The sequence below is a fragment of the Lepisma saccharinum genome, chromosome 11 (assembly GCF_977018435.1).
Source record: "Lepisma saccharinum chromosome 11, izLepSacc3.1, whole genome shotgun sequence".
NCBI lineage: Eukaryota > Metazoa > Arthropoda > Insecta > Zygentoma > Lepismatidae > Lepisma > Lepisma saccharinum.
The window spans coordinates 85,361,678-85,380,947 of NC_139239.1; the positions used below are offsets into that span (position 1 = coordinate 85,361,678).

General features: G+C 38.8%; 1 protein-coding gene across 2 annotated transcripts in view; it reads left to right on the forward strand.

Moving 5' to 3' along the window:
* The first annotated feature begins 2,182 nt into the window (after window positions 1–2,182).
* The window catches only part of LOC145994954 (extracellular matrix organizing protein FRAS1-like), a 408,454-nt gene continuing 391,366 nt past the window's right edge, over window positions 2,183–19,270 (forward strand). For both annotated transcript variants that reach the window (XM_083131481.1, XM_083131482.1), the window contains exon 1: window positions 2,183–2,610. In XM_083131481.1, coding sequence (XP_082987607.1) covers window positions 2,526–2,610 — 85 coding nt within the window. In that variant the 5' untranslated portion in view covers window positions 2,183–2,525. The remainder of the gene's footprint in view (window positions 2,611–19,270) is intronic.

Consider the following 19,270-nt stretch of genomic DNA (forward strand, 5'->3'; position numbering starts at 1 on the left):
GTGATGAATGGGATGGCTTCTAGACGGTAAGGCTTTACACTTCTAGATATCAGCATCTTCAAGAGGGATAAGGGGTTGAACGCCCCCACGTGGGCTCTTTCCCGCTCTCTACTCCATCGTGGTTGGATACAATCCCGGGCGAACTAAACACAACACTGATTGGTTAGACGCAAGAGGCGAGTACTTGTAAGCGCGGATGGTACCCGAGAGGTGGTGAAAGATAAACTGTCTTTTTCGCTTCCCCGCTTGTCTATTTATGTGCTACTCCAAATGTTCGTTATGATACCCTCTCGGTCTAAGCCTTGTTAAATCGTACTCAAACCGTGGCATCTTACCCTTCTATCTTTGCCCGTGTAATTTGAGTTCCTTGATCTATCTCCCGCGACTCCTCGAAGGGAGGCTACCCTCTCGCCGGATCCATTGTATTCTGCACGGTCGCTCCGGAGTCTGTACGTATTGTCATCCACTCTCGCTCTTTAACCTTTAATATCTCCCTTAATTCACCTCCTATCATGTTGTGTTTTTGGGATTTTGCCGATCAGGATCTGATACTGGGCTGTCTTAAATTTCCATCGAATTCGTTCATTGGCTCCAAAGCTGTATTTTTTTGTCTTTTTACCCGAGGATAGGCCTCTTCGCTCGGGAAACCGGCTTGTCATCCGTATTCCACAGTGCAACTCTCGGGGAACGGCCACAGTCCATTTTTTATTGCTTATTACCGTTATTAATCTATTTACCTGATAGTTGGCAAGATTTGATCGTTATAAATAGGCAATAAGAATTTGTTGATAGTAGTTAGACCACTATTGTACTGATCCTTCAATTTTAAAGTGTTCCTAACATTATTAAAGTGTATCATGATTTAACAGTTGTTTTTCTTCAATTTCAGCACAGCAATGATAATTTTTTACCCCTTTCGAAACGCCACTTTTTCCCAATTTCTTTTTACAAATGGAATAATAATAAATATTATCTGAAAATGGTATTGTCAATTCTAAAAATAAACAAGATTTTATGTGAATTCTACCCATTCAGATTAAAAATATCCATTTTCATCCTCATTTATAGGCAGTTAACAAAAAGTGTCTTATTTGGGTATATATCGAGTATATCGGATATATTTGGGTATCAAGGACGTATTTAGGAGAGATCCAGGGGGTCCGGACCCACCGAAAGACCGTATATACTTCTTAGCATCTGTTGTAGTACGTACTACTACGTATGATCGATGGTTGTTTATTTCCTATGAACTTGGAAGACAAGGATTATTATATTGGAATCATACTGCTTTGAAGGACAGCACCAAAGAAGATTTATGTACACTAGTTCTTATGAAAATATGCATAAAATATTAATCAGGAACATCCTTTTCTTATTATTCAATAAATACTCACTATTTAACATTAAGTTTCTTTTTTTTTTCAAATCTGGTTATCTAAGTACACGCAAACTAGATAATAAACATGGTTATATTTATATTCTTGTGCCATCTTTTTAAGTATTAATGTAATGAAAATGCAATATTCATAAATTTACATATTGATGTATGACCGGAGTGGGCAGCGTACCGCGCTACGTCGCCAAGGGTCCCGGGTTCGAATCCCGGCCTGGGCATGGATGTTTGTGAGTACCCTCCATCAATTTGATCACATCATCACTGATCTCCATCTTTGCGATTAGCCAAAAGTGGTACAAAAGCGAAGTAAAATAAACTAAATCAGTTAATAACAAGTTTGAAATTGTATTATAGGTCTCCCTTTAGTCTCGGTGGCTGAAACGGTTGAGTAGTCGAATAAAAATCACACCTGACCTCCGCAAGTTTGGGTTTGAATCTGGGCAGGGTTGTTTCTATGCGATTGCCTCTTTCATTACTCCTCATTCGTCGCGATTACCCTAAAGAGGCAGATAAACATGGCCATGGAATGCTGTACGCATGTCTATTGTCAAATTCGAAATGCCACTGTGTAAAGAACTTGAAAGAAGGTGTTCTGTAAGGTGCTTCTCCTCTGACAGCAGGTCACCGTAGTGTTTCTTCACTCCTCTCCGAATGATCAGAAGCACGCCGTATTCTGTTGACATTCGAAAATTGGCAACACCGGCGTGGAGCTTGTAGCGCTAGCAGACGCTTCAGTTTGTGATGGGTGGGGGAGCGAGGCAGACAAACTCGTGAACCACCTAACCACATGAGAGCCTGTCTGCCGCGACTTATTCCGGCAGCGTCTTGTTTGTGTTTCGACTCTGTGGCGGCTGATGGTGTGCTACTGTCGCCAAGTCGCGATAGTGTGTGATTGTTGTGGAATGAACTTGCATGCAATTGAGCACGAAGCTCGGCGGTTGACAAGTGGAAATCATGAATGATACACCTTCGTTATCCAAAATAATATGTGTGAAAATTTCCAGGAATTCAATCTTAGGAACGCACCGTTCCCCTCGACATGAGTATATTTTGTGAAGCCTTTGTTGTGTTCATATGACCAGCGAGTGTGTTCATTTCATTGTGAACGTCTAGTATTTTGCCTAATGAAATGAAAACAATGAGTTCCATGTGCTTTGTGGGAGTCCTTCTCATGTCATTGACTCTCTGCTCTTCTGGAAATAACGTTGATGAAGGTAAGTTTTGTACTATACCTGTGCTTTTTGCATATTAAGTTAGAATATTATTCAACATTTTTTTTATTGCTGTTTATTAACTTTGCAGATCTATAGATATTTATTTACCCATTGGTATGGCCAAGCCCGTAGCCAGGAATTCTTTGTAGGGGGGGGGGGCGATGTCAATCCTAGAAGGAGCAAATTTTTAATATATTGTGTCGCATTGGCAGATATAACAGGGTACACATAGGCACTTGCCCCCTCCCCCAAAATAGATAAGTAACAGAAAAGGGATTATATCTTGAAACACCAACGAACAAAAAAAACCTTCGACTAACATCAAATAGCAATATTTCGATAGGCCTAATAACCTTTCCAGATTGCCAAAGAATATAAAGATAAAGTTTAACATACATTGGCTAATAGGGACTGCATCTACTTGATATTTACAGGTCGATAACACAGGTCAACAAATTTTTTTTTTTCTTTGCGACATGGATGAAAATTCACTTTCCTTTATCAATCCATAATGCTGAACACGAAACTGACAATGAAAATGCCACTCGACTTCCGGTTTAAGAATTATACGAGGTATTGTCGAAAAGTCGGGTTTCCCAATGTTATAACATAGTGGAATCACGTATGCTTGGTGTGCATATGACTTTTACGCTTTAACTGTATTATACGAACAGTACAAAACGTGAGTACATTTTCATTTGCCTTTTCCAAGTAAATTCATGAATCAAAGTTTTTACATTAATCACAAAATACATATATTCTACTATACTACTGTATGGTTTGTTCTTTACTACTTACGTGGGATTCAATCCGCTTCCTCTTTGCTTCCCTCTTGTAGTGAAGTTCAGGATTATCCCTGGTTACTGTCCAGCAATAGTCGCCAAGCATTCCTGTACTCCATTTCCCTTGGTATCTTTTCTCCATTACAGATATTTGTTGGTGGAAACACTCACCGTGTTCATCACTTACCTCCCCGCAACTTTTCGGGAAGAAATTGAGATGAGGGAGTAGGAAATGCAATTTAAGGTGCAATCCATTTTTTGATAAACCAAATGATTTACAAGTTTTTCATAGTCTTCAGCATGTTTGTTTCCCAAGAAATTATTTTAGACTTCTCTGAAAGAACTCCAATCACCTTTCTCAACATCACTTAGCAGATGTTCGAAGATCTTGTCCAGGTTAAGTTCATGAATTTGAGGGTCCACAAAAATTCCTTCCTTGATCTTCTGTTCAAAGATTTTTGGAAATTTGTTGAGTAGATATTTGAATGCCAAAGAGTTTCGATCCAACTTTTTGACAAAGTTTTTGATCAGTCTAAGCTTTATATGAAGTGTCGGAAGTATAATATTTTCAGATTCAACGAGAGGTTCATTTTGTACTTTCATATTTCCAGTTTCCATACTTTGACGTAATGACCAATCCTTTTTAATGAAATCTGAAGCTCTCTCTCTGCTATTCCATTCGCAGAGGAAACATCAATATTTTTATATCCTTGTTGGAGTCCAGTTAAAATAGCAATGACTTTCAAATCTGCACATATTTTCCATTTGTAGTTGTTGTATTTAATTGATTGAAGGAGGAATTGTAGGCTATCATACGATTCTTTCTTTTGCACAGAATAACCAATAGGGATTGACGCCAATTGATTCCTGTTATGAAGCAGTACAGCTTTTAGACTTAATACCGATGCATCTATGAACAACCGTCACTCCTCATAGATGTGCTTAATGCCCATAGCCCCCAATAAACCATTAATATCACTGCAGTATATCAGATCTCCTTCGGTAGAAAAGTATTCTCCCAACTTTTTCTGACGGTCAGGATAAAATGACACCTTCACATTACTAGCCAGAAAATTCCATTGTTGAAGTCTGGAGGCTAATAACTCTTCCTTGACTTTTGAAAGTTCAAAATCTCTCATTAAATAATTCATTTCACTCTGGCTAACCTTGTGCTGTTCTGTAAGTTTAACTTCACCTTCAACGTCAGGATCTGTAGATGTGGAAGGTTGTGGATCGTACGGTTCATCTTGTGAGACAACAGAATAGGATTCAGGGGGTGTTGGAACAGGTAGTTCATTACTATGCGCCACAGGACGAGTAGCAGAACGAATATTTGGAAATACAATTGTCTTCTTTTTAGTATTGGTGGGCTCCAACTAAATCATGGGAATAGCAAATGGTCTTCCGTGATTCAACCAGTCCAGCAGATTCGTGTAGAAGGTCTTACAACAGAAATGTGGATCCCAAGTCTCCGAATTTGCAATATTTACCGAAATACAGATTGTAGGATGTTCGTACAGCAGTGGTAATATTTCTTCGCTGTCCAGAAAACACAATTTGACCACAAACATATAACAGAAATTGTTAGCATTGTTAATGCATTTAAGTGGCATTTTTTGCCAAATCACTCAGCAATTTAATTAAATGCCAACCTTACCATAAACGAACCACGCAATATGCAAACACGATCTTCGATAAATGCACACACTCAACCTAGTTTTATAAAGCCACAATCACGTCTGCAAAAATGAACACCTCACAAAACAATGAAAAAAGAGGTTTTTGTGACTGGTCTTGAACAGTTCCCCCTTTCCTTACAACAAATAAATAAAGATAAGATAAGAAAAGAAAAACTCAACATTTACTTCTTACAGCTATGCAATACCATATATATAGGGAACTTCTCCAAATCAACAATGCCCTGTAACTCAATTATAATTAGTCGATTGCGATTATTAATGACAGTTTCGTATTTAGGGGACCAATATTGACTAGAAATTGTATATATCACTCATGTCGCATTTTGGCTGTTGACCAGTGTAATGTTAATAGACGATTAATATATTTCAACAGCTTTGGGCTTTTCCTCTAGTTTCCAGTATGCAAGATTTTTACGCACAAAGGAATCTAACGAGAATCCAACATCACAATTGTGTTGTGTTATGCAAGAAAAATCGAATTAATTAAAAATAATAATGGCTACATATTATCTATAATTTGATGAATTGTGCAAAAATTTGTAATACATTTTTGGACTTGCTAAAACATTAAAACATGGGTCCCTTAGTCCACCACGGATTCTATTTCCTTGCATCACTACAGACAATGTTTGCCTACTGGTTTGGTTTCGATAACCATTTTGCAAAATATTGTGTGAATTGTATTATATTATAGTTGAAATACATGTTTTGACATCTGACAAACAAATAGGAATCCCTTGATTGATCAATGACTTCTTGGATTACATTGTCATCATTAATATTTCATATTAAGTTTCATAGAAAGAAAATGTTTTAATAGGGTGCAAATAATTTTACGGGCCGCCATGGCATTCTCTTTAAAAAAAAAATCATATTGATCGTTTGGCTCCCAGGGCCGACTCCCGCCACCTCATAGCTATGGCTCTGATTGATTGATTTGGTATTTTAAATCCACTTTATGCACAGTAAGGCTAATCGAGACCGGACCTACAGTTTAAAGTCGGATCCGAACCACTATGCGCATCCACCGGGTATCGAACCCGGACTCCTTAATTACAAGGCGACAACGCTAATACGTCCAGGCTATGGTTCTGAACTTGGACTATAAGAACAGCAGATATTGCGAACGAAGCGAGCAAGAAAATTTTATGAAACGTATTTTTATTTGTATAAAATTTGAAATCGAGGGGGGCAATTGCCCCTGTGCCCCTTGCAAGTGCCCTTGACCATCTGGAAGAAAAATTCAAGGAACACGTGAAAAACTAACTCCATCATGAGTATCCAATTGTCCTGCAATTCTTAGATTCTGCTAGTCTTCTTTTTTTACTTCAATGTAAATTAATGTAGAATGGACTTCCATCCTAGGTCGGGGGGCGATGTCCCCTGCCCCCCTGTGGTTGCGGCACTGTTTCTGACATGGGAGTCGGAAGGGGAGGGCCCGGCCTCCCCTGGAAAATGAATGTCCACCTATAATTTATATGTTTCACACAATTTCATTTCAGTCACAGTAATTTATGTTAATTATTATAAGTGCTTTGAAGAAACATGGAAATTTCATACTGAAACATTGTTTTTTGGGAGGACATCACTATAATGGGGAAAAATATGCCTCCTTTGCCCCCCCCTTAAAAAAATACCTTGCTTGACCCTCTCTGGAAAAAAAATCCTGCTGAAGTCCATTTTCTGAGTGTCTCTTCATCAATTTCACGTCATCACTTATTGTTGCGATTAGCTAGAAGTGGCAGAAAAGCAACGCTAAGTAACAAAAATCAAATATCCACTCCCTCTTTCTACCACATGAATCACTATTACCAAAAGGTAGACTTGGGAAACAAAAATTTAAGCAGTTCCAAGCAACACATCCAAGAAAAACATCCAAATACATTAGGTAAAAGTAAAGTAAAGTAAAGTGCTCCCCTGTGCATAGCACCACGCCATGAAGGCGTATAGGGGGTGTGGGGGTAACGCCCCACACTTTCTTGATCCGGTCGTGAGTGGGGGTGATGTGATCAGCATCACGCCCCTGACCGCCTTTACCTCCCAGGATTTCTCCCAGGTACCCATGTTATTCGACGCTGGGTGGGCGCCGGGGCCGCTTCCAACGTTAGAAAAGTTCCCGGATTTGAACCGGCCGGGGATCGAACCCGGGACCTTTAACATGGTAGTCAGACGCGTTACCGACTGAGCCACCGCGGCCACCTTTACCAAATACATTAGGCACCTTTAATACAAGACTACTCAAAATGTCACAACTGTTCTAGATACTGAAAATAGCGAAATAATTTCCCGAAATCTGAATCTGGAAGGGAATTTTCTTTCCCGATCCTGATACATTATACGGAATCCCATACACCCTAATAAATCACAAAATCAATAACTGTCTTTGTTATGTTGCTAGAGTAAGTACAAATGATATAAATTGTAAAGATTAGTGAGAATTCCAGGTAGGAATGTGTTCTGTATTTTTCACACGGGAGGAGGGGGGTAGGGGGTCAAAGCAGGCTCTCAGGGTGGGTAGTTGCCACACCTGCCCCCTCTAGCTACGAGCCTGGGTATGGCAGCAGCGACTAACAAGTTGGGGCTACATTTACTAGGTAACCGCGATATGCTCCGTGAGTATGAACAGGGTGAAGATTGAAAATTGATGGGGGGTGGGATCGTAATTTACGCACACAGATATATTATTAAATAATATATTTTTATGTCATTCCATATGTAAATAAATTAATAATTATTTAAATGTATATTATTGCATACATGCAAGGGCGCCCGCAGGGTTTTTCTCAAAAGGGGGAGGGGGTCCAGAGTAAGATTTCATATCTTCCCCTTTAGGCATTTACAAATATTATACACAAAAATGGGCAAAATAAACTTTGGGCAGGAACCCCTAATACCCCTAAGTGATTTTTGTGACATCTGCAGTAATACAGAATAGGCATTTTGTCTAATATCCGATCTCTAATAACTTATTATCTATATGCAATCAATCTTTAATTACAGTTAGGCCACAACCTGTATGATATTCCAATTTCGTTATCATTTTGTAATAGTCAATTCTCAGTTCCTTATTTAAAAGGGCATCTACTGTCTCCAGTATAACCGTGTTCTTTACTGGTATTTGTTTGTCCTTATGGAAGCTGCTATGTCACTAGTTGTCTTTCTCCGCCATCCTCTAATCCTGTCCCTCTCTCATCAAAAAGAAGGCGGAGTTCCTTTTTAAGACAAAGTCGCCTCTCCCTCCTCCAGAACTCGTCCCTTACTTCGCATCCTTTGAAGAATTAACCAACAGTAAGGAGGCCGGTTGTAAGTAAATACGCGCAGCAGCCAATGTTCTTTGAAGAGAAGAAATAACACAAATAAGTAGTATTCAACCTTTCTCAAGTCGAGTTCCACACTTCGTACGATGTGACTCCCTGGTATTATATATAGTAGATCGACAACAAGGAAAAGAACCTTCGGTCAAAAGCGTTTGTGCATCTTCCCTGCCGTTCTCGGGGCTTCGGTGCAGTCTTGCGAGGTCAGACTTGAAAAAATGGGACATTGTTTCTTGGGTAAACCAGAAGATCTGCTAAAAAAATATTTTTTAATAGTAGCGGATGAATAACGTTCTCGAGGAGAGAGGCATGGGCGTGCGCACTGGAGGGCAATTGCCCTCTAATCTTGGGCGGCAGCAGATTTTTTCAAGAAGATGCAAGCAAGGTATTTTTCCAGGGGGTAAACGAGGCATATATTGCCCCGTAATAGTTCCCCCTCAAAAAACACCACTTGAGTTTGAAATTATCACGTTTATGCGTCCCCATTATAATAATTTATATAAATTACCTGAAAGCAACTTATATGTCTGAAATAATATATACTTTTAGGTTAACATTCATTCTCCGGAAAGGGGGACGGGTGGTGGCCGTCGTATTTATTATTTTATTATTATTATTATTATTATTATTATTATTATTATTATGTCCTAGCACAATTGAATAGCGTTTGGCACAATTACACAGTTCAAACAGCACTTTTCATGGCTGAGTGTAGTTCCATGTACTCCATTCTGCGTCTCCCCTTGTGCACGTCCAAATGTACAAGTAAGATGAGCAGGAAAAGCGTATTTGAGCAGCCTCTTGGTGGTTCCATAGAAACAGTTTATTAAGGAAATCTCCCGAGAAATCAGTAGGCTTGGCAACTCTGACTTGGACCGTGCTGAAGGCTCCTCCCTCTGTCGCGGTTCTGCGCAAGTCTTTTTCCCTGTGGTTCCACTATATATTTGTCCATTTATGCATGTTGAAATAAAAGCATACCTTTATTTAGTACTAGCTGATTGTCCGGCGTTGCCCGCGAATTTATTTATCCAAATCTTCTATTAGACAGGAATATAATGAATTCTAACTATAGTGTAAAATGAACTTGGAGTTGAATGGCATTGGGAGTGTCACTATTCATTTTGGCGACCCCGAAAACTATGGATTTCACTCTGATATCGTTCGTTTTACATGTCACCCACTTCCCACCCCCACCCCTAGGGGTGCCTTGGAGTTGAAAGGCATTGGGAGTGTCACTATTCATCTTAGCGACCCCGAAAACTCTGGTTTCCACACTAATATGGGTGGTTTTAGATTATTTTTACATGTAACCCCCCTTCCCACCCCCACCCCTAGTGGTGTCTTACCCCCACAGTATTTATTTCGAGATTGCAAGTGATACGTGTACCAAGTTTGGTTGAAATCGCTCCAGGCGTTCGAGAGTTATGCCCGAACAAACATATACACGCACAGACACATACATCCATTTTTATACATATAGATAGATAATAGGCAGGTCAAGTATAGATTACATATATTACAAATATGAGGAGAAGTACTTCTGTGGCGGAGTGGTTAGCACAGCGCGCTACGATGCCACGAGTCACGAATCCAGGGCAATGAATGGGTGTTCTCGTATGTGTTCTTTCACCAATTTCATCACATCGTCACTCATTCTCATCTTCGCAATCAGTCGAAAAGTGGAAGAAATGGGAAATAAAATAAACCAAATCAATCAAACAAATATGAGAAAACTAAAGCAAAATTCACAATAAAAAGTTCCTGATAAAAGAATGAAATTTGCAATTAAACAACAACAATGACTGCACAAGAAACGAGGGGCGGGGGAGAGAAGCCAAGTAAATATTTTATGTGGAGGCAATAACATTTAATATACATTCTTAAATACCATATAAAAATGTGTATTTGTGCTCAAGGGGTATTTTATTTATCTAGTGTGGATGAACCTCCTGTCCCCCCTGTCGCTTCGCCACTGCTAATTAGGTCTACATTAATAACTAAAAGCCGGTCCAGGGCTCAACGGTAAGCAGGGTGGCTACTCACCGGGAATTCCTTGATTTCCTGGAATTGTGCGTGAATTATTGGCTCCGGGAATTCTGCTCGAATTTTACGTGAATTTTTCTCTGTAGGTGTGGAAAAATTGCAACTTTCATTAATCCAAATCCCATTGAATTTATACATACGAGTTTATAAGTGCCCCGAGGCAACTTTTTCACAGACGAAAGATTATTGCAAGAAGTTGATTAGGTATTATTATTATTGCTGTTATTCATTACGTTGATTAGGTAAATTTGAGTTTGAAAGTCTTACACGATGGCTGCTGAAAAAGTTTCTGCAAACTACCACCAACATTGGTGCTAGTGTTCCGCTATTATAAAAATCGGAAGAATAGACCTTTTTATGTTTAAATTATCTTTGATTTCTTGTTTAAGCCTATTCGTTTATTTTTCACAGCAGTTTGAAGTTTCTTTTGAGAAATGGAAATTTCTCGCGAACACTTTTGGGCAATATTTTTTTATGATTTCAAATGTAGTTTTAACACCGAAACAATGCATCGAGCGACTTCATTTGGCTTTTGGGGATGAAGTACCATCCAATAGGACTGTGTACAATTTGTTTTCCGAATTCCAGCGTGGTCGCACATTTCTCAGTGATGAATTTCGTGAAGGTTGTCCAGTAATGTTGATGCTGTGCGTGAAATGATTGAGAGAGATCGGCATGTGACATACCGTGAGATTCAGGCATCCTTGAACATTGACATGAAAGCAATACATACGATTTTGCATGGTCATCTGAACGTACGGAAACTTTCAAGGATCCCACACAACTTGAACGAAGCTCAAAAACAGGCCTGTATAAATTGGTGTAAAGAAATGCTCAAAACTTCAACCGAGGCAAGTCAAATTTGGTGTACTACATCGTTACAGGGGACGAAACTTGGATCTATTCATACGAACCCGAACGTAAGCAGCAATCCAATGTTTGGGTGTTTCAAAGTGAGCCGAAACCAAGAAAAGTTGTTCGTTCGAGGAGTGCTGCCATGGAAATGATTGCTTGTTTCTTCGGTTATACCGGACATGTGGCAACAATAGCTTTAGAAGATCGAAGGAGTGTAAATGTTGAGTGGTGGTATACAACAATTTTTTTGCCAAAGGTCATCAAAGAATTGCGTAAAACAAACCCAAATCGTCGCATTATTCTTCACCACGACAACGCCAGTTCCCACTCAGCACACCAAACTGTTGATTGTTTGTCCAGTAAAAATGTCGAATTAATGACTCATTGTCCGTACTCACCTGATTTATCACCTAATGACTTCTTTTTGTTCCCACACATGAAAAATAAGATGCGTGGTGCAGTAGCGGCTTCTGCCTATTCGCACATTCGCACGTGCACACCCAAATAAATCTGTAATGCAAATCATTATTATTATACTTATTTATTGAACTCCATCTGCTTCGAAACATCAAGTGTCCCCACGCCGCTCCACCAAGAGAGATGGTGGAGAAGTCTGCGATCCGTGATATCATCTCGCGTAGACCAGGCCGCGATCGGGGCTGGAACACAATGATAGTTTCGCTCGCTATGACGCTGTTGCAGCAGTCGCGTAGAGGACGCTGATTGGGTGTTTTGGCTTGAGCGCCGTGTGAGGGGAGGTTGCATCATTTAGGAAGGCTGTGAACAAAGCGATCTGTGTGCGAGGAAATGTAGTGTTGCAAACCCATTCCGTTGGAGATCGTGTGACGCAGTCGATGCAACCCATACATGATCGCAAATTGAGGGATTTTTTTTTATGAAAGGGAAATTTCGATGGTATGTTGTCCCGACCATAACAGGGGAAGAAAAGGATGAGAGTGGGGAGTGCAACTGAAACCAAAACGGGTGTTTTAAGCATGCCTTTGCTTCGTGCATCTTGGTCAAAATAAACTGCCTCTGTGGCGCAGTAGCCGAATTATCAACCCACGTGCATCAAATAGTCAGCTGTTTTGCATTGGGTGGCTGTTACTGCGTTACAAAATTATTTAACGCTGTCAAAAGGTCGTTCCTGTTTCAGTGCAAAGTGTTTGATTTCATGATGAATAGGGAAACTGTACATAGCGAAAGCAGACTTAACGTTATTGTATTTTTGGAGGGAAGTTAGCTACTAAGCCTGTAGCAACTGCAGTAATATATGGATACGGCGGAATAGAAAAAAAATCTGAAGTACGATTACGAAGGAGGGCAGTGTGAACTTAGTGAGTACTGTTATTTGCTTTAACGTTTATTATTCTCTTGATTTCGCTTGATTTGCTTGGTTTGATCAGTCTATCATTAGAAATAAACAACAGATAGATAGATTACAACTGATTTCCTCCATGTGGTAGTTCAATCGGCTTTTTTGGTGTACGCCAATGTTATTATTGTCCTTGTTCATTAATATCAGCAGAGCCGGGGAGAAAGTTTTTACGAAATAGTTTGCAAATCGACAATAGTATTGATGTTGTAGATCGGTATTTCTATGTTTTGAGTGATTTTGTCAGGTTATCGAATGCTGAATTACATACTGCACAATAACATCGCTTTTCTAGTGATTGGCTGAATCATTTCCGAAATATTTGAAATTTGTAAAAAAAAATCGTGTTAAAAAAATCATGAAGTCTGTCATAGCCCCATTTTCAGTGAAACGTGATCAAAACTTGGGTTGCCAATATATTAAGCTTCATTATGTACGCAAAAACGGGTGTGAGTATTTCACAGGGGTGGTATAACACTTCTGGACGATAGACTGAAGTGCACACCCATAGAGCCAGACCACGAGCTGCCACTGGCGTGGTGAGCGATTTGTGTTGCCTGAAGCAGCTGTTGACGCATTCCGAAATCGGTTTCTGAGGTATGCTACGTCCCGCGTAGCGGTGCACTTCACAAGTACACTTACCTTATAAGCTCAGCAGAGCATGCTGGATAATCCCAGGGTTCGGGCTAAGTTACTGCGTTCCTTCCCCTTGGATCCACAGGTGAAGTCCAATGACAACCCACGAGGTTGTCCTCCTGATGCAGGTATCCACAAGTACGAAATAGACTTTCGAAATAAAGAAAAACCGGAATATGTTCAACTTTACGTTTATTATAGACACGCACGTATATCATGTAAGACTAAAATTACAATTCAAATACTTTCGAACGGTACAGCACGAAATGCGTAAGCCTATCTTTCCCGTAACGCGAAGCACCTCTTGCTACTTCAAATCTCTCCGCGCAACTACTAACCGTTTTTCTGGAAGGCGAAAACACCTCCTCAGTTACACAGTGTTACCAGACACAATAACCTTTTAATACTAGGAAGTTTGATAAAAGCCAACAGTAATATATTAGAAATGTACAGTAATCTGGCACAGTGAATTTAGGTATGTGGTGGCAACAATGAAAAGCGCGTGATCTTCTCACACCACAAGAGTTTAAATAAATCAACAAATAGATATAAAGAATTTAACTCAGAAATTATTAACTTAGGCTTCACTAACTTGATTAAAATTAAACTTACAACAAGCTTTAGAACATTTAAAGGCAAATATATTTATGAATATATAGGCTATATGAATTATGAACTGTATAATACAAACTATAATAAGCATGAAATAATAATATATATAATAATAATAGTATAAAACCACGAAGTAATGGCAAACTCGGGGTCATTATAATATCCCCCCTCTTTCAAATAAAAAAAATCTTTACTGAGAAAAGCGAAGAAAAGTAATTTTTTTTGTTGTATATAAAACAAATATAAAACTTGTCTGTGCCAGAAAACATACTAACAACGAAGTATCTTAAACATTGATTACACACCTGTTTTGCAACGTATTCACAATAAACAGATTATGGAGTTAACAAACCAAAGTTAGTGTACTATTCCATTCTTGTACACAAAAAAATCCATCTTTAAATATCTTGTTGTTTCACTCAAAGCATTGTTACAAAATAAGCTTCCAAAAGAATTTACATGTGTGCACAGAGCTTAATCTTTAGCTTGCAATACGTAATTCGTGTTTTTCTTTTGACAGTCAAAATATTCTACAGTTTTAACTTTAGGGTGACTAGATATTCGTTGACCAAAAAGAGTATAGTCTATAGGTTGAAGGTGCGCATGCACAAAACATAAAAAGAAAACGAAAATACGGGTGGTTATTTGTTATTGCTTCTATTATAGCCCCTATAAAATAGGCCTACACTCTACAGATTCAAATTACTTATGGGTCTAATGTAATTAGCTAATTACAAATACTTACTCACCAATGGGCACCATCATTGAATGAGTTTGCTTTCTTGAGTATGTATAAATCATCCCGTATTGTGGTCATGTCCACATTGAATTTCACTTTCATTACTTGTTCGAGTGTTGACACCAGGAGTGTACTGTTTTCCTCTCGCCAATAAGTTTTAATAACACTGAAGAGTTTTTCACAATCAACATTTGTACCAGGCAGAGTAGAGTAAACAAGAATTTTATAAGAGGCACAATTAGTTTTAAATTTGACCCAGCCCGTACTAAATCTTTGTACACTGACTTCCACTTACCCATCATTGTTTCTTTTATTTCTCCCCAATCATCAAGATGTTTTTCAACGGCTTTTGAAATTGCACAGTAAGTGTCAAAAATATCATTATCATTAAATTCCAATGAATTTGAATTATGTTTTTCTTGTTGACGGATATATGAAAATGACTCTTGAAATTGTTCATAGGAAATTCTTGAGTCAAGGAGTAAATACCTCAGGTTCTTGACATCTTCAAAGAAACGAAGTGGCCATGTTTCTAAGTATTTTACCACTTCACAATAAAACCTATTTGGGTAAAACTTCGATAGCGTCCCAACCCCTCTCACTCGTTTATTTCGTTATTTTTAACATTCGTACTTACCTATTTGCATTGCGAAAGATTCTTCAAGGTGCTATTTTGCTTTTTTCACAAAAAAGTTCAATTTTTGACATAAAGAGTAATCATTAAACCATTGACGTTAGCCCCAAAAATTCACGATAGCCCCACGAACCATCACGGGGTCGAGGTATGCCTACGACAGGCCTGTTAGGTTAGGTTCCATTAGCATTCATTTCGTACAATTTAGCATATACGGACAACATCGGTTTTTCTCGATAAAAGAAAATACCAACAAGAACTTCTAAATGCTACAGAAACTCATTTCGGTAAGTAGTTTCTTGTTTGTAAAAATGAAGAAATCCGTTGGGACGCTCTCGAAGTTTACCCCTATTTGAAACAGAGTATGCATATTCCTCCTTCATACTCCCTTCCTTTACAAGTTTCATAAGTAAACTTTTTGCTGAGAATGGGGAAAAGTTCTGTTCTATTCTGTAGGAGTGGAAAATATTGAACAGAAACTTTAAACACTGTTATATCACTCCTTTCAATTTTTAAAATAGTATCATTTAACAGGAGTAACTGTGAGAGGAATCTTATCTTTGAGTAGTATAAAAGACCCTCATAATGGCGCCAAAAAAATTCACAGAATCTTTTCAAATTTTCTGTTCTCACAGTAAAAATACTAAAATGATTGTATATTTTGAAAACCAAGTTCTCAACATCTACGGGTATTATTTTCGCACAAGGTACAGAAATTGCATTATGTAGAATATGAGCCCCGCAACCAATAGGCAAAATATTTTTTTCCTAATCTGCACTCTAACTCTCTTTGCACATTTTTATTTCCTGATGTTGTCTTGTTTATGCTACCAAAATTTAATGGTGCCTTATCTGCTACAAATCCAACAACCTTAGTTTCCAAACAATATTGACTTACTGTATCCATCAATTCACTTGAAGAAACTATCCAACTTACGCGTCTCAGAAACCGATGAACATTCTGTGTGTGACTTTGATTTTATATGTTGTTCAATATCATATTTAGCTTTGTTTTTATGGAAAAGAGTATATTTGGGGATTTTTGCAAATTGAAAAGAGTATAGAGTATATGAACCTCTAAAAGAGTATAATACTCTTAAAAAGAGTATGTCTGGTCACCCTATTTAACTTACATTAGAAACATATACGATTCGTAAATACAAGCGGTTCTACAATTACAGAAAACAATTACAAAAGGAAAAGTTGTCGGCACTTTGACAACCATCGCCGAACGTGAGAAAAAGTTACCAGTCATGCTTCTCCACAAAAGAAAAAACCAAAAGAAAACATTCAAATATTTACAGGAAATTACAGTCGGAAGCTTCATTCATTGTTACAGGCTTTTACAGAAAAAGCGCGTTCTTGCTTTGAAGAGAAATAAACAGATATCTTTCTTATACTCTCAGTTCTTTCTTTCTTGCATTTCAACCTAACAATGGATTCTTTTGTTCGACAGTATTGAGTAATATAAAGAACAAAACAACAATTTAATCTATAAGTTCATTTGCACTTGCGGGATTCCTTCCTTCAGTCAAAATGCATCCATTTGTGAGTTGTCGGGCAAGGGTCGGATGACTTGTGGGATCGAATGTTTGGGAGCCAAAACAATATCAATGATGAAATTAGACCACAATCAGTGATTCGTGTCGACAATAAAGGCGCAATAAAACATTTCTTGAATAACTCTCCATTCCTTCAACTGTTCGAATTCCTTGTTAAGTGCAGCACGTTTAGAGATGGGAATCGGATAAGGCTTCCGAAATACAGGAATTTGATCAATTAAATTTATTTCACATTCCAGTCCTTTGACCGTTCCTGGTCTGTCAGAAAACGTCGGTTGATATTTTAAAATTAAATCTAACAGTTCCTTTCATTCTGAAATACTCAAAGTAATACTTTCATCGACCTTGCACTTCAAATCCTCCTCACTAGCCATCCACTTGTCATACTGAACGTGGTGCACAGCCTTCCTTTGCTCATTTGCACCCACGTTAAAAACTATATTCTCAGACAAGGATGATTCATCATCGAGGCGAAGTATCAGCTGATTGGTTTGAAAGTCCACATTAGCCTTGTGGTCACGCAGGAACGGAACTCCTAAAACATATCTGCCGGAGTGTTTTTAATCACAAAAATGTCCACTTGAACTTCCTGTCCATCAAATGATATTGTAAGTTTTCGTTTTCCACACACACGTACGTGCTGTTTTCCTGTAAAGTCTGTCAGCCTAACTTGTGGTTCCTTTGTAAGTGTCATACCACTGAATTTCTGCACTAAACGTTCCCAAATTTCATAATTCAACAATGATACCTCGCTTCCGGTGTCGATGACACAAGATACCGGAAGTCCAGCGATGTTACTATGCACGATCGGAGTGGTGCTATAGATTGTCCAGCGAAAAGAATAGACTGTTGCTTCAAATGGGCTTTTACTTTCCCTACATCCCCCCTCTTGTTAAATATTGTTTTCACTACTGAGCGCAAAGGTGAACACACATTTGCTTTTCTTTCGAATGCAAACGCTATTCTGGAACTGGTTAAGCTTTCAGACCAGCAAAAGTTCCTTCCAGCAGCGCGTGTTTTTAATTTTGTTTGTGCAGGGGCACGTAAACGGAGGGGAACGGCGAGCCCAGCGTTGTCGACTGCTTTCCACCCCACCCCCTCAGCCAGTACTGCGGTAGACAAAATTTCACGGAAGGAGAGGGTGACTGACCGTTGGCTTCGACGAGGAATGACTGTGGCGGATCTGTGCTTTGGGTTGTGTTGTGTTGTGCTGTAAAAACAGTTGGTTTTAATACTGAAATATGAGCGAAAGTAGTGTAAAGAAGAGAAGGCGTGGTGAGGTTCTCAAAAGTAAAGAAAGGCAAATAGTAATGAATATTTTTGTTTATTTAAAACAGAAAAATCTGGATCACAGTGTAAGTTGGTCAGTGTAAGTTGGTTAGCCAGCGAGACGGCGAAAGCAACTGGAGTTTCTCGGGCTACTGTGTATAAAATTCGGGGCGAGGTTTCTCAAGGTCCTCTTGAAACACCAGGTAAGAAACGACCCAGGAAAAGATCGCCAATTACAAGTAGAAATGTAAAATATAATGATTTTGTCAGAAGTGCTGTGCGACGTAAAGTTCACGAATTCTTTTTTAAAAACAAACCCCCAACACTTAATTCTGATCTTGTTGTTGTTAATTCTGACTCCACATTACCGAATTTTAAAAGATCAACGTTTCATGTCTTTCTCAAAGAACTTGGCTTTTCGTATGAGAAAAGGGGCAACAAATCCATGTTAATGGAAAGAGAAGATTTAATTTCTCTTCGCCATAAATATTTAAGAGAGATTAGGAAGTTTAGGCGTGAAAATAGAAATATTGTTTACACTGATGAATCCTGGGTGAACACCGGAACCTCAGTCAATTATGAATGGAAAGACAAGACAATTACAACTGCAAAACAAGCGTTTCTGGCAGGTCTTTCCACTGGTTTAAAAAACCCAACATCTCGCGGAGCGCGATACGCTTTAGTGCATGCGGGTAACGAACGCGGTTTTCTGCAAAAAAAGTCCAAACTTGTGTTTCAGTGCAAAAAGAATACAGCAGATGCCCATGATGAAATGGATGGAGAAACGTATGAGATGTATTTTCGGGAACAGTTGCTCGTCAATCTCCCTCCGGGATCTGTTATTGTTGTTGACAATGCCTCTTATCGTAGCCGCAAGCAAGAGCCAATGCCGACAACCTCGTGGAAGAAGAATGATTTAAGAGAATGGTTGAAATCTCATCGCATACGTTATGATGACGACATGTTACGGAGAGATCTTCTGGAACTTACAAATATTCATAAAATTAAGTACGATAAGTATAAGATCGATGAGATGGCAAAACAGATGGGGCATACGGTGCTTCGTTTGCCCCCATATCATTGCGAACTGAACCCGATTGAACTTGTGTGGTCACAGGTTAAGCATTATGTGCGGTGTA